At 35.8% G+C, this 25465-nt stretch overlaps 2 protein-coding genes across 3 annotated transcripts in view; one reads left to right on the forward strand and one right to left on the reverse strand.

Moving 5' to 3' along the window:
* ITGBL1 (integrin subunit beta like 1) overlaps positions 1-25465 on the reverse strand; it is a 203357-nt gene that overhangs the window by 45315 nt on the left and 132577 nt on the right. The gene's annotated exons all lie outside the window — the stretch shown is intronic.
* LOC133076493 (transcription initiation factor TFIID subunit 13) lies at positions 14244-14737 on the forward strand. The gene has a single exon (XM_061171020.1). The coding sequence runs from the start codon at positions 14278-14280 to the stop codon at positions 14650-14652; it is 375 nt and encodes a 124-aa protein (XP_061027003.1). The 5' UTR covers positions 14244-14277; the 3' UTR covers positions 14653-14737.

A 25465-nucleotide genomic window follows, 5' to 3' on the forward strand; every position in this document is an offset into this window, starting at 1 on the left:
CCAAAATGAGAGACTGCTTCTTGAGTCAGGCTGAAGAGAAGTCCAGTTGGAGGAAGAGAGAAAACTCGAATATTGAAAGCTAAACACTAGGATTTCCTCTCATTTAATTTTCAAAAAATGAAAAGAAACTATCCCAGCAAATAAAAGGCAAGAAATGAAAGATTCACTTATAAAACACATTTACCAAAATTCAATGTCCTTATACATGTGTCCGAAACAACCATTCATCCCTCCTGCATCAGGCAGTCCCAGGGTCCGAGTCATGAGGTGGCCATGTTATAACCCATCTTCCTCTCTAAGGGCCTGTGTTCAGACTCTCTGACTCACTCACATGGATACTGCCAGGCTCAAAGCAGATAAGGTTCTTGCAAAAAGCCTGCCAACTATGCATCAAGGTATTATTATACTTCATTTTCCGAATGAGAGAAATGTGACATGATGCTAGTGGTCTATACAATAGAATGGTCCCCCAACTTCTTACGGACAAAACTATTTTATCCATGTTTGCAATGTGTCTAAATAAAAAGCTCTATTCCAAGGCTTCCTTGTAGCTGGGTATGATACCATCCTGTCTAAAAAGATATTAACCAATGAGATATAGTAGAATGAGATAAAAACAGAACCCATGGGTAGGCTCCTGAGAAAACTCCTTTAAAGAAGTGAAGCTGGCAAACAACTTTTTTTGCCCTTGGCTTTTCACCTCCATCATTCCTGAGACACAGGCATGATGTCTGGCATCTCAGTAGATACCTTGAAAGCATGAGGGCAAAGGTGGTCCCACCCTAAGAACCACAAAACCAAAGCAAGCCTGGGCCCCTGATGACACTGTAAAGCTGTCATACTATCCCTATACTGCCCATCTTCAGACTCCTTTAAAATGAGGCACTCCCCGCCCCCGACATTCACTGAAGTTACTATTTGATTGGGAGTAGGGGTATCTGTTAATCAGAGGCAAAAGTTATTCCTGACTGATGGAATTCCTGAAGTACCCATTCAACTACCTCATCTCTGTTTTCCTCTGCTGCTCCTCTATTTTGATTATTTTTTTGTTCTATCTAGCATCTTTCCTCTGCAACTGACTAAATATTCTCTCCCAGAAGCTGGTGCTTAACATTTCACATGACTTAGAAATCCTTCTTACTTATACAGCCTAAAATTTTTAATCAGGTCCTTCACATCATCTAATTTATTCCTTTATTTGTTAATTGCTTATTTACATAAATGATTAAATACTTATTGCTCATTCAAAAAAGAGTTACTGGAAAATCAGGGGCATGGTTAATTCAGAAATGGAAAAAACATATAGAATAAATTGGTGTTATAATCAGGAAGATATCCAGAAGATATAATAGTGACAGAGCCTTTTATAAACTATAAGGTTGTGTTTACCCACTACTACCAATTTACATGCAAAGATGACTTTGATTTCTAAGTAATTGCTGAATCCTTAAAAGAGAAATTTTAATCTTTATCTGACAGATTTTGTTGAAAATTTCTTTACAATGTGTATTTTATTTTTCCTGATGTAATCTCCTTGTGGGTGTAGTTAGAAAACTGAGTATATCCTACTTAATACCTTTGATGCTACATCAATATCTATCTATCTATATGTATCACCATCATTTGCTATTACCATTCTCTGTAGTAAATATTAGACACCACTTCTAATACTTAATCCCCTGGTTGTCCTCTCCGTGAATATCACTCAGCTTCCAAATGCAATGAAAAGGATAGAATTTCACCTAGCCAGCTTCCTCTAGTTGACACATAAAACACCACTGCTTTTGCACTCTGGTGGGGAACGGACAAATTCAAATACCTACATTGACCAAGCCTGTACATTAAGTGAGTGAAGGCACAGAGTAAATATTTTCTTCTCTCCTGACGGAACTAAACAAGTGTGAAGACGACTGGCAGCCACACTAAGGACCAGGTGAGGGAGCAGGAAGGAGTATTAGACCAAAGGGGAGGGCACTGACCTTCCACACAGCCATACTCAGCTGAGCGGACATGGCCAGTCAGGGATCTGGGTCAGTGGTGCCAGATCTGCTTTTTCAAGAGTTTCTAGAAACCTAGATGTCAATTCTATTGTTGAAATGGAGCTAACACCCTGTGGGCCGATCTGGAGGATCACTAGGTTACAAGCCCAGGAAGAGGGGAAAAAACTTGCTAGTGATTAAGAAGTTACCGTGCTTCTCACTGCAAAACCAGAAGAAGTGCTGAACACATAATGGCAGGATGAGAGCCTGAGGGTCACCAATACCCCAAACCCCTAGCCACACACAGAGAGCAGTGCAGCTCCCAGGGACCCTTCGCCACACCCCAAAGATGAGAGAGGCTGATTGTGTCCAAAGCCCATGAGAAAACTGAAGCCCCCAGGGCTTGGGGCTCCTCTGCAGACTGTGTGAAGCCTTGGAATTCGCCCGGCTGGCTCCTGCTGTACCCTGTCCTTCATTGCACTACAGCAGCAAACCTCTCTGGGATTTTTTAAGTATCTGAATTATTTATTTGTATTATTGACACTTCATGCTTCTCAGTTTGGATTCATTTTTCTTATATTTGTTTGTTCTGTTTTATTCTTACATACCTATTATAGACTTAAAATTTTTGATTTTCTTTCATTATTTATATTTATTTATCACAATTTGTAATTGCGTTCTTTTAAAATTTTGTCTAGTTTTGCTTAATTACAGACTGAATAGTTATTTTATAAATATAGGGACTTCCCTGGTGGTGCAGTAGTTAAGAATCCACCTGCCAGTGCAGGGGACACGGGTTCGAGCCCTGGTCCGGGAAGATCTCATGTGCTGCGGAGCAACTAAGCCCGTGCGCCACAACTACTGAGCCTGCGCTCTAGAGCCCGCGAGCCACAACTACTGAGCCCATGTGCCACAACTACTGAAGCCCACGTGCCTAGAGCCCGTGCTCCACAACAAGAGAAGCCACCGCAATGAGAAGCCCACGCACCGCAACGAAGAGTAGCCCCCGCTTGCCACAACTAGAGAAAGCCCGCACGCAGCAACGAAGACCCAACGCAGCCAAAAATAAAAAAAAGAAAGAAAGAAAATAAATATACATTTCTTTCCAATTTATTTTAATTTATAAAATTATTTTAACATGGAAAACAGAGACTTGGCTATTATTGGTAGTATTATTATAGCCATTTATTTTGTATGTATTCTCTTTAATATATAATATATAGTTATATAATTATGTGTAAGATGTAATGTAAAACAGAAATAGATATAGAAAACAAAAAGAAATGGTCTGATGGGAAAAGTTAAGACTAACCTTATCCTAAGAAAGGAAAGATGAATATTTTTTCTCTACAGTTTTTTTAACTATAGGAAAAAAACGGCCCTTGCAAAACTCTAAGTACCTAACTGAATTATAAAAGAATGCTGTCTTTCCACATTGAAAGCTACCCAATTTATTGAGGAATGTATTATATACAGTCCATGATTATTAATTCACATTGGATTATTGAATAGTCTGTGGAAATACACAAATCTATACATCTTAGGATGAAAAGAAATAAGTGGGAAGTGTATTTCATTTTTAATGAAGTACAGTTCTAAATATTTCATAATATTGTATTATTTAATTTAATCTTTACAACATTGTACAAAAAGGACAGGCTGCATAATTTGCAGGCCCCAAAGCAACTGAAAATGCAAGGCCCATTGTTCAAAATGTATTAGGAATTTCAAGACAGCGATAGCAGAGCATGAAAAGCTAATCTCAGCCCTTCTGAGGGTGGGGAATGGGTGACTGCACAGGCCCCAGGCTATGAACACCCTGTACCAATAATCTGGGGGAATGAAAGCAGATCACTCTCACTGGTGACTAAAAAATCACATGTGAAAATGAAGCCCTAGACTTTAAATATGGTAACAGAATGGAGAAATACACAAAAAGTTTTGAAGGAGTTCTGTGCAGAACTGAGAATAAGAACCAGAATTACATAAATAAATGATGGAAAAACTGAAGGGGGTTTAAGAAGCATCTATTTGAACTCCTTTATCATGCATAGAAAGAGGAAATGAAAAGAAATATATTTATATTCTTTTTACGAAAGCATATGTATATGTGTGTGTGCACACACACACAGACAGTGTTACTCTATTCATAAACTGGTTGACAGGTTATTATTGAACTAATGCATTCATTCAACAACCAGCATTTGACACCCACCATATATCCAGACATATACTAGTCACTGAGCTCCTAACCTATGTCAGACATTACAGAACTCATAAGATGATAATACAAGTTCCTGCCTTCAGCATGTTCACATTCTAGTTGAGAAGAAAAAAAATCTATAATATATACATATATATATATAACAACTACGAAATAATAACATGCAGAAAACAGGCATAAGAAAATACACTGACTGACATAAAGGTCCATGGTGATGTCCTGCAGTGACTATTACAAAACCTTTAGTCATAGATGCCAGGTATGAAAAGCACTCTATAGCAAAATGTACACTCCTACTAAATAAACTAAGTAATGGATTTTTAAAATTCATTTATTCAGTCAGTCAGTCAGCTATCAACTATTTACTAGGACCCCATAGTGACACCATAGTTCTTGATGTGTCATTTACTAGTCCAGGGCTAAATAAGAAAAGCATGCACTCTTCTGTAGTTTCTATTCTAATGGCTAAAAGAGACTTCTAGAAGTAAACAAAAAAATACGCTTTCAGGTAGTAAAAACTGCTATGAAAAAATACATACCAGGGTAAGGGATAAACAGTGTGAGGGCTTGGTTTGACTTAGATTAAACTGAATGGACCAGGATGTTATACTCTTTTCCTTATGTGGAAATAATGTTTTCTACCATATAGACTCCCAAATGTTTTGACTCAACTTTCATCTTAGAACATTTACATATAGGTAAATCAAAAGTGTTATCACTAATAATTAGATTTCATATATTTTATTCTTTAAATTATGACAAACAAGTAATAAATTTAATCCTTAAACCCTGAATGCTTTGTTCTCTGAGATAAGAACTTTCTCAAAAGCAAATGAGTGCACAAGTTTTCATGGGGTTCTTGCCTTTCTGAAAGTTGATTCAAAAATTAGTGTGTAAAGTTCCTGCTATTAAGTATAATCATTTTTACTTGTGAATATGAGTAGGAAAGATTACAAGCTGTCAAGAAGTTCCAGAGCTTTTGCCCATGACAGAATGATGGGTCCACATGCTGTATTTAAAACCCAGCTGAATGTATAAAAATAGTATTTAACTTTCATAGTCATTATGAGCTGAAGCAATTTATTGAACCCTTCAATCAGGAAAGGAAACAAAAGATGGGAAATGGGTGAATGACTCATTTCTTCATGTGTTGTCTACATAGTGCTATTCTGATAATTGGATGATCTGAAGTTTAAATGAAATTGCGTTAATGCATTTTAGAGAGGAGACAAGCACAGAATATTTCAAAAACAAAAACAAAATACTGTAAAAAGCAGAAAGAATCCAAGGAAAGGATGTCTTGTAATTAAAAATGCACGAAGATTGTGCATGAAATGCAGAAGAATAAAATCAACTTTAAATAAAATGAAAACTAAAAAGCCAGGAAGAAAAGCCTTCCTTATACCTAAAAACCCAACTTGAAATCTTGTATCCATTCACTGTTCTAAAACGGTTTGTTTTAGAATTAATATTAAAAGTAAATATTTAATTCCTTTTTAAATATATTTGAAAGAATAGCAATTTCAGGAATATCTGTAGGCTGTACTTTAAATAATTGACTTGATCATATTTCATATGAAGTAATTTGAAGATGACTCACCCAACTCCCAGTGACAAAGAAATATATGTATTTTTGCTTCTTGTGAAATGCTCATTGGTACCTTCAAATACCACTTGTTCAAGCAATTTCATCCCATGACTCTCAGAACAAAAGAAAATTCTGTCATAGGGGAACACTGGCCAAAACTCCAAAAGAAATTACTGTGCAAGATTTTCAGTTCTACCTCATTTTGTATTTCATAATTATGCAAAACGAATGCAATGATGGATTTTTTTTTTTGAGTAAGAAGATAAACGGATATTGGAAGCCAAATGCTAATTTATTTTATTCTCAACTCACGCTAAGACATGACACCACATTCCCTTCCCTTTGTTCTTCAAATGCTGTCCCTTAAGGGCAGCAGCAACTTATAATATACCCACTGTGTAGCAATGACAAATATGATGCTTTTACTTTTTTAAGGCATTAAAGTACATTTCATTCCTACCAAATTGTTTGTAAAATAATGCCCCTGACCTTCTTTGAGGAGGGGAGTTATGCTTCTAAAGATGAGGAGTACACGTTCATCAGGACCTCTCAACACACCCTGAAATTGTGTACCATGAATGACAAGTAAAAATCTTTGTTGATATATTTTTCATTACAGATCCTTCCTTTCTTCTAACCTTACATTACTATTTGGTAATATATTTCGTGGTGTACTAGGAATATTCCTTTGAAAAAGGGCTTTATTTTATTTTAATGAGTTTTCATTCTGTAATAATTAAATGGGGCGACACAAGTAAGGGAGGATTTGTTTTTGTTATAAAACTAAGTCTTACTGCACAAAATCAACTCAACTGAGTCATGAGCAGATAAATGACATCAGATTAATTTAAGTGCTAGCAATACTGAACAATGGGAAAGTATAGTACCAATTCCCAGGAAATTTTCACACAGACATGGAATTTCCATGAAAACCAAGAGTAAAAGAGGTACTTGGCATATAGTAATGGAAGTATTTCTGTCTGTGTGATGCAGCCAATATAACAATGATTGATGGTCTTAAAATTATTGTTCCAATCATTTTCACTTTGCTCCGCCCATCACTGATCTGATTTCAAAGTCAATGCATGCACACACACATATGCTTACATATATTCACATTTTTATATATGTATAAGCACACATTAAGTTGAAATGTTTTAAAATTATTTTAATTGAAAATACCATCACCTCTAAGTCACTGAAAATGCCAAAGTTTTTGTTTAGTAAAGCCTGCTCTAAACAACTTCTGATGTATCTTCCCATTTTGTTACTTTGGTGATCAATACATAAAACTCTTTATGACTATGAAAAGGAAATTTTCTAATTAGTACCCATGGAATTGTCTAGATTTAGTAGATTCAAACATTAGCCTCAGTGAAGAGTTAATTTCAGAATTAAGTTGGATGTGATTATTTAATTATATCATATATAAAATGACTCTAATTAAATTCCTTCATAAAACATATTTGGTATAATGAGCTAGGACAAAATTTATCAAGGCAGTAGACTGAATCTTTGGCAACCAAACAAATACCATGACATGATATTTCCAGCACAAGACATAGCAATATCAATTTGGAAATACTGGAACACATTGAAGTATTATAAATCATCATGACCAGTTTATTACACAGCGGAAGTGAGGAATAATGATCTGTTATAGCTTCTCCTTCCCATCTCTGGAGAGCACAAGCTGAAGCTATTTTTAAGTGGTTCAATGCACTTAAAAATTGCTAACCTAGCATTGCTAACTCGGTGTCTCGAAAGAAAGTCAAACAAAAGGTTCCAATTAATTTTTAAATAGGAGGAAATATAAGTAGTATATTTAAAGCCTATAATCTACAAATGTTTGAACAGGCTTCTAATCAAATATGGAGAATCTATATTTATGGGGAGTACTACGTGCCAGTTCCTCCCAGTAGCCCTTCATTAAACAAGAGGTCATGCACATTTCTGATTCACTCAGCTTGAAAATGAATCGTAAGATTAAATGGCAATAAACTAAGGTAACTTTCCCACTATGCAGATATATGTTTGATGATTCGAAGAACAGGTGCACTTGCCACTGCCTAATGAGAAAGTCGCCTTTCTCCCTGACAAGAAAAGCATCTGTAAAAGGTTTCCGATTCCCAAAAGTATATTTCTAGATTTACATGTTCTTCTATTCTGAACTGCCATTGGGAATCTCTTGGCTAACATTAGGAACAAACTGAAAAGGAAACACATTCTGAATTTTTTTCAGTGTATTACATAAAAGAATAAAATGGAAGGAAAATTATCAAAATGTGGTCTCTTACCCACTGGAAAAAACATTCAATCTCATCACTGAGTAAATTGTTAATTCTTAGAGTTCTATAGGCTCTGTATTTTCTAATAGCTCACTGGAAAATATGCCACTTAAAGCAGATTTTTGGTTTTGGTGTTGATGGTTAGACAAACATTAATTGTTCCCCCTAAGTTTTCTTTAGATACTGGCCAAATTATGCCAAAATTAATGAATATAAATGGTGAAGCATTTTTTAGTCTGGATTTTCTCAGTTCAGATCCTCACATGAAAGTAGAAAATTAAAGCAGGGACTGTTTAGAGTATTTGAAAAGGCTTTATATGCCCATCTTTATTCATATATAATCACTAACTTCTATATAGTTCAGGTTTACATTATTGGAGCTAATCCAAATATACAAAGAGCTGTGCATTTAATCTTCTCTACTTGAGTGCATTCAGATTAAGGGATGTTTCTCCTGTCCCCACCATCTACACTAATAAAGTATTTATACAACAGCAAGAATTGAAATGGGGCCACGTTTTATGTATTTCTAACCCTTTCAGCACATAACACAATTATACTGTCTTTAATAAGCTTTGAGAGTATTTTTTTTTTTTACTGCATACAACTATATGACATGGAGTAATGTTGTGACTAACATAAGCAATTTGCTTATGACTAAATTGGAGTTTATTTCAAAGAGATAATATTTTTATTCATTCTATTGAAATAGAAGTTACTTTGGGCTCTTTTATTTGGTTTATTTATCCAGATATCTAACATATGTTTTATTTTCTTTGGTTTGAGTTTTTTTGGAGGGGGGTCGGGGGTGGTGATAGTCCATTGACTAAATCTTTTGCTTCACAGAATATTTTGTGCTACAAAACCTTGAGAAACTCTTATTTGCAGAGGATGCACAGACAATTTAGGCAACCAAAATTCGTTTTTAAAAAGTATGTATGAATGATATGAAACTTCCCAGATAATTGTACATTCTCATTTTCTTTTTGACTATATAATATACAATTTAACATGTTCCCAATACAGCTGTTAAAGTTAAGACATGCCCATGAAGCTACAAAGGAAAGGACAAAAAGAAATTAAAATAGAAATTGAGCCTATTTGCCTATAAAATGAATTATTTAAAAGGAGCCCAACAATGGAAACACACACACACACACACACACACACACACACACACACCCCCTTATTTTCAAAAGGACCTATATCTATATAACTTTTTAAATGTAGGAAACACTGGCCTTGGTGACATCATAGAACATGAGAACCTCATTGCTGCCTTAAGGCATTTCCTATCGCTGGTACCACCCAGGATCTCTCTTCCTCCAAATCTTTCCCCAGCTGGTTTTCTTAGTTCATTCAGAGCTCAGCTCAACTATCAAGTTCTCATCCACATCCTTTTCTGCTCACCCCAACTGTCCCCCTCTTCCTGCAAATACCACCTGCCCCCCACAAATCGTCACACTCAATCCTCTCTTCCCTTATCTTTGTTTCATTGCATTTATGATTTCCAAAAGATCATCCCTTCTGTTTGTTTCTGCTGCTGGAATGTAAGAGCTCTGTGAGAGCAGGTTTATCTCCTGTTTGCTGCATATGACCCACACCTGGCACCTCTGGCAGAGAGCAGGTGCACTATAAACAGTTATTTTAAAAATGAAACATTTGAGAGAGCTAATCCCAAATGACTTGCCCAGTAGATTCTCTAATCTTTCCTAATAAAACATCTTTATTGGAATCTTTTCCCATCTTAATGGGAAAGTACCTCACCTTGAACACCCCTAAGCTTACCCATTAACACACACCTCCTAAGCACAAACCTTGGATTCCAGGCCTCTTACCTTCTCTCCTTTGAATTCCTCACTTACTGCCTCACTAACAATCAAACTTTCAATGACCTATCAAGTTATCATGTTTATTTACTCAACTAAATGCTTCTTAAATTGGCTAATATTGTCTCCCCATTCATTCTCCTTACTGGGATCTATCTTCTACTTTGAAATACCAAAATCTTAGCCTGTCTACTCCAAAAAACCCAATTAAATTTTACTCAGAGTTTTGAAGAGTGAACATTTTTAACTGGAGGTTTTTGCATTGAGTGGTTAAGATTTTATTTAATCAGCTTTTAATGGAAACACCGATGCTGGTGGAGGAGGTTATATTTTCTATAGTTGCTCATTGATTGAGATATTGGGATTAGAAAGGTCAAATTAATAATATTTCTTAATAAACTTTACTGTCTTCCCACATAATCTTATTTATTTATAGTTCAACATTTTATGCATTACCACACCGTGGTATAATTGAAAGAAATCTCTTACCAGAATTAAGGTAGTCAACCCTGTAAACCTTATTTTCTCCCCTATAATTTGAGGGAAAATATCTAACTAATAGGATTATTGTGGTAACTAAAACTAAAGTAATACACATAATCAGCCTAGCCCAATACCTGGCATGAAGTAGGAGGTATGGGGTATTCAATAATTTTCTGTAGATTTTGCTGCAATAATAGCCCCCAAATTTCACTGACATACAAGAACAAATATTTATTTCTTGCTCAGGTTACAGGTTGGCTGCAACTCTTCTGCACGTATTTTTCTCATTCTGTCCAACGGAATGGCCACTATCTGTGACATGCTGTTCTTACGGCAGAGGGGGGAAACGCAGGAGGGCTTTCAAAGCTTCTCCTCAGAACTGTACATCCCACTCACTTTTTGTTGGCCAAGACAACTCACATAACTAAGCTTGTTGTCCAGTGGGAATATATCTTTCCCCATGTCCCCACCCCACGCAGCAATATAAGTCACATGGCAACACACATGGAAAGAAGAATTGGGCACAGTAATAAAATCTACCACACCATCCTGCCCCCTTCGATTAATCAGCGACATGGCTTAATAACATTTCACAATTGCTTCCTCACCGGCCAAGTAGATATGAAAACAGGAAACTCTGTCCAAAAGTAGATATATTCATTATGAATGTGCCTTAAGTGGCTTACAAGAACTCAAACAGTAGTCAGATCAGTGATCTACCTTGAAGTTCAAGACCCAGCAGGCTCTCCCACCATACTCTGATATTCATGTACTCTTTGAAATACAAATTTGAAAGTTAACGATTCTTCTGAGCTCTTCAACCAGTACCAAGAAAGTTCATTATCCAGCAGTACTCCCCTGTTCCTATACCAGCAGCGTCAGCATCACCTGGGAACTTGTTAGAAATGAAAGATTTCAGGCTCCACCCCAGACCTGCTGAATCTGAAACTCCAGGTAATTCCGATGTACATTAAGGTTTGAGAACCACTGCTTTGTCATTAACAGCAATTATCAGATGTAAAAACAATATTACCAGATGGAAATTAAACTAAAGGCTGAATTTAGTCTGTGACTCAGAAGTTGCCCTTTTCTAAATCAATATTTTAGAAGAGCAGCATTTTTACTTCCAAACTTGAAAACCTGACAGTCTGTTTTAAGAAAAACTAAGCTCAAGGAAGAAAATAATGCATTTTCCTCCCAAAATTATTTTTCGGTGGAGATAAAAGCCATATAAATAGATCCATATTATTGTGTATATCAATCCATAGAACCCATATGATTATGTATAGTGTGTATTATTTTTTATTGTTGAGTATTATTTCATTTTATGAATTACCACCATTTACTCACCCATAAGTATTTTTTGCAGGTATTTATTTTGGGTTAACACCTAAGTGGCATAGAGTTACTTTTTCCAAATTAGGTGTTCCATTTTATACTCCTAACAGCAATGTATGAGAGTTCCAGGCTTTACATCCTCACCAACATCTGGTGTTTTTAGTCTCTTCAATTTCATCTATCCTATTGGTTGTACAGGGGTAAACTCACTGGGGTTTTCATTAACATTTCCCTGATAATGATGTTGAATACTTTTCCATATGGTTATGCCAAGCATATGTCTTCTTTTGTGAAGTCTCATCAAGTCTTTTTACTATGTAATTGAGTTGTTTATCTTTATTACTGAGTAATAAAAGATGCTTATACATTTTAAATACAAATAAGTTATTGTCAGACATATGTATTGAGAATATGTTATCCTATGTGTGATTTTCTTTTTCTTTTTTTTTCTTTTTTTTTTTTTTTTTAAATTATTAGCACCTTTAATTATTATTTATTTATTTATTTATTTTTTGGCTGTGTTGGGTCTTCGTTTCTGTGCGAGGGCTTTCTCTAGTTGCGGCAAGTGGGGGCCACTCTTCATCGCGGTGCGCGGGCCTGTCACTGTTGCGGCCTCTCTTGTTGCGGAGCACAGGCTCCAGACGCGCAGGCTCAGTAGTTGTGGCTCACGGGCCCAGTTGCACCGCGGCATGTGGGATCCTCCCAGACCAGGGCTCGAACCCGTGTGCCCTGCATTAGCAGGCAGATTCTCAACCACTGCGCCACCAGGGAAGCCCTTCTTTTTCTTTTTATTAATAGTGTCTTTTGATAACTAGAAGTTTATTTTTTTTTTATTATGAGGCAGTTCAATTTATCAATATTTATTTTATGGTTTTTGTTCTTGCATCCCCTATAAAAATCTCAGCCTAATCCAAGGTCACTAAAATACCGTCTCATGTTTTCTTCTAGAAACTGGCTGTTTTAGCTTTTACATTTGATTATGTATGGTGTCTAATGATTCTTTTTCATACATTTAGTCCATTGTTCCAGCACCATTTGTTGAAAGCTTTCCTTTCCTCATTGGCTCACCTTGATGGCCAGCTATACCTATGCTGTAATTAGTTACTTTGACATCTCTTAGCACTCTTGCAATATTTCAGTGTGACCTAGGATAGTATGATGTGTGTGATAAATGTTTGCAATTTTCTCCTGCAGTTTCTCTTTGTGGGTGTCTGAAAATATATCTAACAACCTCATTAAATGATTTTCATCATTGAAAGAATTATAAGATATATATATATACTTAACTTCTACGTATTAGTTTTACCTAACAAGAAAAAACATTGGGCAACTCCACATCTCTATTTCTTTTCATTTGTAAAGAAACCCTAACTAAATATAAAATCATAGTAAATTGGCCTAAAGTGAAAATGAGTACTAGTGGATAATTACAGCAATCAAAGGATTTCTCTTGATATTTACAGATTATATAATGATATATGTTCAGCCATTTGTGGTCAAATATAATTTCATGAAACACAGGCTCTGTGAGATGTTTTGTGGGGAGAAAAGTTCTAGGATCAATTAAAATTTTAGGAGATATTGGGTTGGAGAGAGTTGAGGAGTGTTCTTACTGTGGGATGCATCAGTGCCTTTAGCAAAGTGATGGTCATTGTGTATTTCTAAAGAGGACAGAGTAATCCACAGAGGGACAATAAGAATAACTACAGAACAAGCATAACGACAGTCAAATTCAGAAAAACACATGCTTCTAAAAACTTTTTTAGCCCTACAAGATTTTTTTTCTTTGTTGATTGCAATAAGAGATATAGCTTCAATTTTTTAAAAAAAGCCATGCAGGAGAGCTAAGATAAAAGGCAGCTGGGTGAGAATGGGAGAAGAACACAGAAAGTCAAGCACATTTGTAACACTAAAGTCTCTAATGAAAACAATAAAGGGCAATACTTGCAAGGGGGGATCAGTTTAATCAGCGGTTCGGAATAGAAACTTGACAATATTTCCCAAAATGCCTAGGAAATGAATAAAGACAAAATTACTAGAAGATGATGCTGGCTGTAGGACTACCCAATCTAAGAATCATGGATCTTCCTAGGAAGAATCAAGTACAACGGTACAGAAGTGATATTGAAGAAATCATTGACAAAGGCATTTTGACCCCAAAATCAGATCTCAGATTGAAGCTACAAACGATTCACCATGCTCCATGGAAAGAGCAATTGAAAGAGATTCACTTAATGATAGAATTTAAATATACAGATGTGAAATAAATGTAGATCACCTACAAAGGAGCAGATTTATTATAATTAAAATATCAGAAGGAAATGGAACATTTAGAGATAAAATGTTATCACTCAAGGTAATGATTTCTAAAGGGAACTTGATGTTTAGGTTTGGGGGCAATAGAAAAATAATCTTAGATATTCAAGGTTTTGAGAAATAAACTACCCAAAGAAAATTCTTTGGGACTTCCCTGGTGGCGCAGTGGTTAAGAATCCGCCTGCCGGCTCCATGGGAGGCGGGCGCGCTCTGGAGGTGGCTGGCTGCTGGGATGGCAGATGAAGAAGAAGACCCCACCTTTGAGGAAGAAAATGAAGAAATTGGAGGAGGTGCAGAAGGTGGACAGGGTAAAAGAAAGAGACTTTTTTCTAAAGAATTACGGTGTATGATGTATGGGTTTGGGGATGACCAGAATCCTTATACTGAGTCAGTAGATATTCTTGAAGACCTTGTCATAGAGTTCATCACTGAAATGACTCACAAGGCAATGTCAATTGGAAGACAAGGTCGGGTACAAGTTGAAGATATCGTCTTCTTGATTCGAAAGGACCCAAGAAAGTTTGCTAGGGTTAAAGACTTGCTTACTATGAATGAAGAATTGAAACGAGCTAGAAAAGCATTTGATGAAGCAAACTATGGATCTTGACACCTTTTGTACTTTCTGAAGCTTCATTATTTTCGGGGGAAACCATATTTAATAACTATATTTTCCACAGTAACGTTCTGATATCTAGCCATGTGAATGAAAGATAGAGAACCACAAAGTTTTCAGTCTTTATTTTCATGTCTTCAATTTTAGAGTGATATTTGAGCCTTTAATTGCCTGCCATTATATTACCATACTTTGAATTACTTACTGGATTTTAACGACCACATGTACGTCAAAGTACCTTGCAAACCATTCAGTTCCTTCTGATTTTTTGCCATTGTAGGCTGTACTGTGGCTGTTTAATATGTGAAATCTAAATGGTACCTTTGATAGCTAAGACATGTGTTTCATGTTTCTAAAGTTTTTAGATTACAGTAGTCTAAGTTATTAAAAGATAGTGAACTGGTTTGTGTTTCTTTTAAGGAGAAAATGATAGAAAATACAGCCTTTTTAAAGAGTGTTTATTTGTCTTAAGATAATTTGTTTTAATACTCTTCTTTAGATAATGAGTGATTTTTTTGATTTTAATTTTTTTATTTTTTGAGAAACTAAAAGTTTCCTATGAATGCTTCTGTGTTGGAAGACCTATTTGATTTAAAATCTTTGGGGCTTATACCGTTTGTCAGGTTTTAAGAGAACTCATTTTCCCAGGTCAAATTAAAGCTTCTAAATGTAAGTGTTTTCAGTAGCAGGAATGGCATTGCTGAAAAAGCTGATGGTAGGATAAGCATTTGGGGTAGTGTTTTATTAACATATTTGTTAGTACTTGTTCATTGTGGAAATGTGTACTTGACTAAGACCATGTGTGGCTATGGAAACCACTTTTGTAGTTCAGCATATACAGGTTTTGTGTGTATTTAGCTTATTATTCTTGCACTTAGCGTAAAGTAAGGATTTAAAATTGCATTTAAGGGGATCATTGGATATGACTGTGAAACTGAATGTTTTGTGTGCCGCTTATAAACATTATGAATCAGTACTTAGGAAAATTTTACTTAACCTATCAATATAAGGAATAAAGTATGAAAAATTAAAAAGAAAAAAAAAAAAAAAGAATCCGCCTGCCAATGCAGGGGACACGGGTTCGAGCCCTGGTCCGGGAAGATCCCACATGCCGCGGAGCAACTAAGCCTGTGTGCCACAACTACTGAGCCTGCGCTCTAGAGCCCACGAACCACAACTATTGAAGCTTGCGTGCCTGGAGCCCATGCTCTGCAACAAGAGAAGCCACCGCAATGAGAAGCCCACGTACCACAACGAGGAGTAGCCCCCGCTCGGTGCAACTAGAGAAAGCCTCTGCGCAGCAGCGAAAACCCAACACAGCCAAAAATAAATAATAAATAATTTTTTTTAAAAAAGAAGAAAATTATTTAAGAATTTACTTCAAAGAGAATAACAGAGAAATGTGAATAAAAGGTATCAAAAATATGGGAGAAGGGGAAAATGGGACTGGTTATAAGCACTGTAATCATTACTTATAGTAGTTAGATTTAATGACCATTACAGCTCAATGAAAATGTCAAAAATAGTGCTTGAGCTGGGTGCTTTGTGACCACCTAGAGGGGTGGGATAGGGAGGGTGGGAGGGAGACGCAGAGGGAGGGGATATGGGGATATATGTATACGTATAGCTGATTCACTTTTTTATACCGCAGCAACTAACACAACAATGTAAAGCAATTATACTCCAATCAAGATGTTAAAAAAAAATAGTGCTTGAAACAGAAGCACTATGAAATAGTTGTAATTTAATTGTATTTAATGAGTTCTAAAATCCAAAGTTATAATAATAATTTCCTGTGAGTAAAGATGAGAGGAAAATAAAATGAAGTTAAATCTTTCGTTTTCAATAGATGACAGGCACATGATACCATTTACTTGGAGACCTTGATAATTGCAAAAATTTATACTATGTTTTTTTTTTTTTTTTAATTTATTTATGGCTGTGTTGGGTCCTCGTTTCTGTGCGAGGGCCCTCTCCAGTTGTGGCAAGCGGGGGCCACTCCTCATCGCGGCGCGTGGACCTCTCACCATCGCGGCCTCTCCCGCTGCAGAGCACAGGCTCCAGATGTGCAGGCTCAGCAATTGTGGCTCACGGGCCCAGCCGCTCCGCGGCACATGGGATCCTCCCAGATCAGAGCTCGAACCCGTGTCCCCTGCATTGGCAGGCAGACTCCCAACCACTGCACCACCAGGGAAGCCCTATACTATGTTTTAAAAATAATATAAGGTAACCATTCAGAGACATAAAATCAGATATATTTGCAAAGCATTGGAGATTCAAACTTATATAATGTGTTTCACACCAGCATTGAAACAAAACTCAGAAAATAAAAAATGGCATGAAAAAAGTATAAAACAAGTTGGCAGGAATACAATCAAATATATCAGGATAATAAACGCAAATAGTTTAATCGCCACTCTCTTAAAAGATTCAGAGATTACATAAGAGACAAACAAAATCAAATATCCAAATATGTGATACTCACAAAAGACAAATCTAACTCAGAAGAATGAAGAAGAATAAAAGTAAAAGGGTTGGCAAAGATTTATCAAGCATGTAGAAAGAACAGATAGTAACATAAATTTCAGATCTAGCAGAATTTAAAATAAAACAACTAAACAAACAAGGTCATATGATTTTGTTCTTTTATAATTTGAAAGTTAAGGAATACATGAAGTCGTGAATTTTTTTGTTCATATCATGCTTCATCAATACATATGACATAAAAACTGCTAGAAATAAAATGAGAAATTGATTATTGTTATGGGAAATTTAGTACACTCTTTTCCATCTTGGATAGATTAAATCTAAACAGGATCGTACAGGATCTGAACAAAATCATCAATAGGGCTAATTTATTAAATATGACAACTTTCTTTAAACTATCCATAGAACATTTACCAAAATTGGTTATATACATCATATACCAGATCCCATAAAAATCGTTAAAATATTCCAAACATGGTTTCTCTAAGCTATATTATGTGATCATAATGCCATAAAGCTAGAAAGAAATAACCCCCCAAAAAAAGGTAAATGAAAGAGAAATTCTACAACTCAGACTACACTTTGAGAAGCAGTGAACATGAAAGTAAACCATAAAACCTATCACAGAAATTAGTGAAACAGAAAACTCCACAATTAATCCTCATTTAATCCTAACAAGAGTTTTACCTTTACTTGCAGACAAGATAAAGGAGAATCAGAAAGGTTAAGTGACCTCTGCTAAACGACAGCCTGAAACTGGCCAAACCAGGACTTCAACTCAGATCTTGTCTACTATTCCAGGTAAATTTTCAAGATAACCCATTGGCTCCCTATTGAGTAAACTAAGATCATAATTGGAAAGCATTTAATTAGCCAATCCCTTGATTCTAAGACTTTTTTAAAAAAGTTTTCTGAAATTAGGATGAATCTTGAAATGATTTCTTTTGAAAGTGATGTACTTTCATTGCCTGGGAAAAGGCAATGAATAGAAAATCAATAGAAAACATCTGATTAGCTTTCCTACACAATTGAATTAACTTTAATAAGAATGTGTGCGGCTGGATTTTAATTTAAATTCAAATCCGTCATTTGTATTTTAAAAATCTTTACAAAGCATTGAAATGCAAGAAAGCTATTGTTCGTGTGGAAAAACTCCCACAAGCAAAGCAAAAATCAATGCAGTTAAAGGCAGTAGAAATTGCCGGGTTTCCTGGAGTAGATGGTACTTTTAAAAACTAGGTGATTTGCTGTACAGGGGAAACTAACAACACTGTAAATCAACTATACTCCAATAAAAATTAATTAAAAAAAAAAAAGCTAGGTGAGAGAGATGGGACTGATTCTTCAAAAGGACCATCACTCAAATACTAACACCAGTCAGTGACTAACTTTTAAGGTCAGCTCCTTGTCTTGGAGAAAGCTGTTATTCACTTACAATCACTTTTTTAAAAAATTGAAATGCCCACAAAATTCTGTTATTCTTTTTTGCACCATGAAACTAGAGTGTCATTTTCAAAATGCTTAAAAGATCAAGGATTATAGGAAAGGCTATAAAAATGTATGGGTTTTAATGATACATCTTTTAAAATAGCAAAAAAGTTATGAAGAATTTGTAGGCACTATTTATGAAGAAGGCTTAGATTTGTTGTGGATAATAAAATTGATAAATATTTGTTAATTTTAATTTTTTTAATGTGTACATTTTATATAACATTTCTACTCCCCAAACCGTTATTTACATACTGCCAGTCATTGGTCTGCTTCATCACTGAATGTCTTAGATCTAGAAAATAGGTTATGCTAGGCATATCAGGATGTAAGCACCTCTTCTGGACCACCACTGTGCCTTTTTAGACAACTATCAACAGCAAGGAAATTGATATCCATCCTTTTCTACCTGTTTCTGAAGTTTCAATTTGTGGTTATTTCATTGAACACTCCAACTCAAATTTACTCTATTAGGATGGTGATATTAAAGCTGACAGGAGCTTTAATCATCACAGAGCCTGAAATATCAGTTTCATTTCTACTGACTGTTCAAATAATTAAAGTTAAACAAACATAATATTATGAAAGATGATGAAAATAATTAGGCTTATTTTTCAGGATGTGCACATACCGCCTTTAGTTTCTGATATTTAAATGTTACTTCTAGGGTCTGTGCAAAATACTGAATAGAAATACTACCCCATGATGAAAAACCATTTAAAGTATATTTCCTGGCCTCTCCAATAATTAATGCAATCTTTCAAAATTAAAAAAAAGTGACCTCCTTTTTAAACATTAATTTGTCAAATGCTTAAATATCAACCTTACTTTGTTGCGTGTGGAGAAAGCATTTCAGACTGTAAAGGTTAAGTATATTACTAGCGTATTTAAGTTACAAATTTCAATTTCTTGTACAAATTTACCGTCCAGCTTAGAAGAGGCCAGCACACCTTAGTCAGTAATTTGGTTCCATCAGGTCTAAATGCAGGCCCTCATAATGACCTTACAAATGTGTTTCCCGCGGGAGGGAGTATAGTGCCGAGACATGAAGTAGAATGATCAAGAATCAAAAAGATGTCACGTGGTGCCAGGAGAGGAAATGATTTTAAAAATAGGCTTGGGTACCTCAATACATCTTCCTGAATTTATTATCATTAATTTCTTTTAGGGTTTCATAGGGATACTTCCCAGGGCACTCTTTTGCCCCTTGTCATTGAAACTAGAAGAATCATTTTCCCACCATGCTCAGAGAAAAGTCTCAGCCTCGAGGCACTGCTATAATCTGTCACAGATTCTCCAAAGCAGGCGTCATCAGTCACCCAGACACCCTAAACCCTTCCTCTCCAAAGCAGGTGTCATCACTCACCCAGACACCCTAAACCCTTCCTCTCGTAAACAGAAGCAAAACAGGTTGGCAGACCTGTAAGAAAGGAACAAGGCAGCCCTTATTAATCCTTGTGGTGAATACCAATCACCTGGGGATGGCATTCCAATGTAGATTCTGATTAAGTAGGTCTGGGGTGGGGTCTGGAATCCTGCACTTCTGATGAGCTCCCAGATGGTGTGATGCTGATACTGCTGGCCCAAGGACCACACCTTGAACAGCAAAGGTACAATGGCTGAGGCCTGGTGAGTCAAAATCCCACCATTTATCTGATATGAGATCTTGCACAAGTCATTCTTCTGAGTGTAATTTCTTCCTGGGTAGAATGAGAATATCCACTGAGTTATTTTTTTAAATGTTATACGATTAATGATAAATTTATGTGAAGTCCTTGGCACGGTGTCTAACATATTGTAAATGCTCAATAAAAGTTAACTATTACTATGATTGGATATGAATACAGAGTTGGGCCAGATGAGCTCTTTTTTTTTCTTGGCTTCGCACAAGATAAAAACCTTTATTTACAAATATTCTATTCCTTTAAATATATATATATATACAGAGAATAGGATTTGAATAAAATATGATAAAATCACAGGAAGCAAAGGCAACTTCTGATAAAATCAAGGAGAAATTGGTGACATCCAGAAAATCAAAACCAGTTATAACAGTTACAAAAGGGTTAGGGCAAATAGATTGCAGGAGAACAAACCACACCAAATTTCTCTTGAACCCTCTACCCAGTAGTTTTGACCCATAAGTTAATAGCCAGCTCAGAAATTTCAAGTTATATAGAGTCTTATTTCTACCCACTTCACATAATGGTGAAGTCATTTATTTAATAAATACAAGATCAGAGAAAGCGATTGTCTCCATTCAGAGAATACTGTTATAGAGTTATCTAGCCCTACAGGTAACCCTCGAACCACAGATGAAATTGTGTTATCCCCTGAAATCAAATGAAATCTGTCATCTCATGGGTTACTACCCAGCTGAATTTTCATTGTCAAAGCAAAGACGTATTCAGTCTTAACTGGTAGGAATATAACTAATTTAGAATTTTAGAAGGTGCATAATCAAGAATCTACCCATTATAACTAAGCGGTTCTTCCAAGTCTGCACCAAGACTGTTTACTGAGTCAGTCTGCACACTGCAGGCTATAGTCACCTTCTGTCACTTTGTGACATCAGTTCTCCATCAGGCACAATGATGATTAAATCTACAACCTTTCATTTGGTAAAACAGGAAAGATAATCACAAGAGCTGCTATCGTGTCACCGAAAAAACAACTCCGGCTTTAAAAAATAAGTACACTGCCTCTGCCTCTACATTTATCTATCAGCAGGGGACCATTACGGGGTGACAACATTCTGTTCCAGAAGCGTTCTCTCTGAATAATTACCTGCTTCTTCTCTCTGTGGACTGATGTACCGGCAGCTCTTTTAATCTGGTATATGGCAGGATTCACAGACCGCACCTTATTACTATAAAAAAAGATGCCTTTTCCACCCCTTACAAAATAGAGGGTAACTGTTAGCGACGTTGTGAACCGGCTGCAGTTCAGTTCATTTACAGCCTACTGATGGGGAGGGTTTCCCTTCCCTTCCTGAACCACTTATCAACAAAGGAATCTGTGGGTGGCTCCAGCTGGTTGCAGCGACCAGGATTTGAAGGCAGAGGAAATCCTTGATGCAGGGCTCTCCTGCCTGATTCTCAGTAGAGTCACTGATTTAAGAGGAATAAAACGCAGAGCGGCTTCAAGCCACGTGTCAGTACTGGACACAAACGCTCATTCTTATCCTTTTGATTTTATTCTTCCTCGGCTTTTGGTCTCAATCCATGACCAACCCCAGGTGAATCCATAATCCTGAGCCCTCCCCACTCTTCTTGCACAGACACTTACTTCGCTTCCTTTTGGAGTGACAGTCTATTTTTAAAAAATTTCAGGTGAACACTGAAAGGCTCAGAGCAGGGAAAATGAAATGCACTGTAGTTATTGGAGCATAGAATATAAATGTTTGCCTAGACTGGAGATGAATTCAGGAAGAAATGGTGTTTGCTTTCACTAAAGCAAAGGTTTTCGCATTTGAACAACAACAGCAACAAGAAACCAGCAGAAACATTTTATGCCAAATGAAATCATTAATAGATCCTTACTAAATAAAACATATATAAGTAATCCTTACTAAATATAAGTAAAATTACCTGGAAGAAGCGAGGGGTAGAGCTAGCCAAAGAGCAACAAATCCAGATTTTTCTCTCTCCAAAGTAACCTTTCCAGGATCCCTCCAGGATATCTCTAGGAGCCCTGGGGGCTCTGGGCCACCCTGTACACATGACTGCTTTGAATGAACACAAGCCTCCGTATATATTGCTATTTTCAATAGACCGCAGGGGGGCATGTTTAATCAATCTAATGGGATTTATGAAATTTGTTCCGTTAGTTGTTTTATGCAATGGGGTATTTTGAAATGAGATTTAAAACAGACTCAAAAGGCTAGAGTATATATTCAGAAAAGTAATATTTCATTCCTTTAAAATATTCTACATTCTTAATTGGTGCAGCCACTATGGAAAACAGTATGGAGGTTCCTCAAAAAACTAAAAATAGAATTACCATATGATCCAGTAAAATTTACCTGGAAGAAGCAAGGGGTAGGGGCAGTCAAAGAGCAACAAATCCAGATATATGCCCACTTCTGTGCATATACCTGAACAAAACTCTAATTCAAAAAGATACATGCACCCCTATGTTCATAGCAGCACTTTTCATTATAGCCAAGACATGGAAACAACCTAAATGACCATCGACAGATGAATGGATAAAGAAGATGTGGTACACGTACAGAATGAAATACTACTCAGCCATAAAAAAGAGTGAAATAATGTCATTTGCAGCAACATTGATGGACCTAGAGATTATCATTATCATACTAAGTGAAGTAAGTCAGAAAGAGAAAGACAAATGCAATATGATATCATTTATATGTGGAATCTAAAATATGACATAAATGAACCTATCTATGAAACAGGAACAGACTCACAGACATAGAGAACAGACTTATGGTTGCCAAAGGGGATGGAGTGGGAGATCAGGGTTAGCAGATGTAAGTTATTATACATAGAATGGATAAACAACAAGGTTCTAGTGTATAGCACGGGGAACTATATTCAATATCCTGTGATAAACCATAATGGAAAAGAATATAAAAAAGTATATATATATATATGTATAACTGAATCACTTTGCTGTACAGCAGAAATTAACACATTTTAAATCAACTATACTTCAATAAAAAATAAAAATAAACTGTTCTACATTCAATCTATTCATTAGACTGCCCTGATGATCTCACCCAACATGAAGGAGAAAGTTCTTATGTTAATCGTCTGTCTTAAAATCTTGCATCTCCCCTTAGATGCATGCAATGTGAAGGTTAAGTGTGATTGCAATGATTTTCTTTACGTCTTTGGAACTACAATGACTCACAGCTGAACTCATTACCTGTCCTCAGATGAAAGTCAACAGTCAAAGTCAAAAAGACATAGGTTTTATAATTTTATAGGATCATATTGTCAGGAATCTGTGCAGAACCATACCCGAAGGAGTAACTAAATGCATTTATATGCCTTTTATAAAAATAATGACATAATGTTTCTCTATGTGGAATGAGAAATAAAATAGAACTCTGCATTAGGTATTTGGAAAGAAATAAGAAAAGAATTTCAGTATAAGAAAATATGAGATGATTCAATAAACAAACTTTTTTTTAGAGAAACCAGTAGGTAGTTAACACCCTAGAATAATTTAAGAGGTAATCTCTAAAAATTTCTTACAGATTGTTGATCATATGCTAAATATTAGATCACTATATCATAGGGTCAAGTTAAATTAATAAACAACAGGTTGCATTATTGTATTAGTTTTTTAAGTTTTCTCCAAATTTGTGATGAGGTATTTTTAATAGCAAAGATTAAAACACACAAGTTAAATGGAGAATTAAGTCCATCTTAATAATGTTAATAGCAGTGATATAGAAATTACATATTATTAACAAACTAAAATTTTGTTCATCTGTCTGCAAAATGTACATATAATCTACTCTCAATTAGAGCAAAAATCATAAATAATGGAAAATTCCCATATTATTGCTAATTGACTTTAGAATTAAGTCACAAGTACAGGAAAATACACACACACACACACACACACACACCAACCTCATTCTAGATTCAATTTTTCTTTTCCCTTCCAGATCAGTGCCAGGAATATAGAACTAAACCCATGGGAAGAATGCCCTGTATTCACTGAAATAAACATTTTCCATTCATGGTTCTCTAACAACTTAGAAACTTATGCTTAGAACGAAGTCTTATTTTTGTTTTTTGCAGACGATTTTTTTAAATTGAAGTATAGTTGATTTACAACATTTCAGGTGTACAGCAAAGTGATTCAGTTATACGTCTAAAAACCAATTCTTTAATTACTTGTACATGATCATTTATTTAAAGGAGAAAATACTGGATTCGTCTGTGCATTCACTTAGTCATTTATTTCACAATCATTGCGCTTTACTCTCAGCCAAGTACTTCTTGATGCTAGAATCTAGAAACACAAAGAAAAACATGGCTACTCAAGGAGACAACAATAAGAGAGACCAATGGAAACAAATAGTTATAGTAAAGTAGTGTAGTTGCAAAAATAAAAGTGTACACAGGGTTAGCTGTAGCACGGAGAAGGATATGATCACAGCTACATGCGAGGTTTGATTTACCCCAACAGATGATGTGTCCGTGGATATTCTAGGCAGAGAGAAGGACACACACACACAAGAACCTGGACTAGAATAGTACTGATGAAAATAGAAATAACAGAATTTATACTGACAGAGAGAGACAGTTGTTATTAGTTTTGTAGAGATAAATAATAATTTATTTAATAAATATTTATTATTTATTAAATAATATATATGCATTAACAATACGACCATTATGAGGTCATGAGACTATTAAATGAAATATATCAAGCACCTAGCACAGTGCCCAGCACATAGTAAATACTCATCAAATGTGAACTACTATTACTCATTAAATCTTCAATATAATATTGGATGCACTGCATTAGAACAAAAATTGAATCATACAGATTTTTGCATATGGGGAAAGGTTAATTCAATCAATACTTAAGCTTCTAGTACATTCCTAGGCTCTGTGCAGGCAAAGGAAACAAAAGAAATAAAAAATATAACCCCTATCTGCTACAGCCGTGTGTGTGTATACACACACACATACACACCACTATCTTCAATCTAGTAAAACATTTTCTCCCATTTCTTCTTCTTCTGTTACATCTCTTTATCCCCAAGCAGCCCAGGCCCTTGACCTGAGGGTGCACATCTTCACTTAAATCTGTGCTGCCTCTGGTTGATTTCCTTGTCTGATTCAGG

The sequence above is a fragment of the Eubalaena glacialis genome, chromosome 16 (assembly GCF_028564815.1).
Source record: "Eubalaena glacialis isolate mEubGla1 chromosome 16, mEubGla1.1.hap2.+ XY, whole genome shotgun sequence".
Lineage (NCBI taxonomy): Eukaryota > Metazoa > Chordata > Mammalia > Artiodactyla > Balaenidae > Eubalaena > Eubalaena glacialis.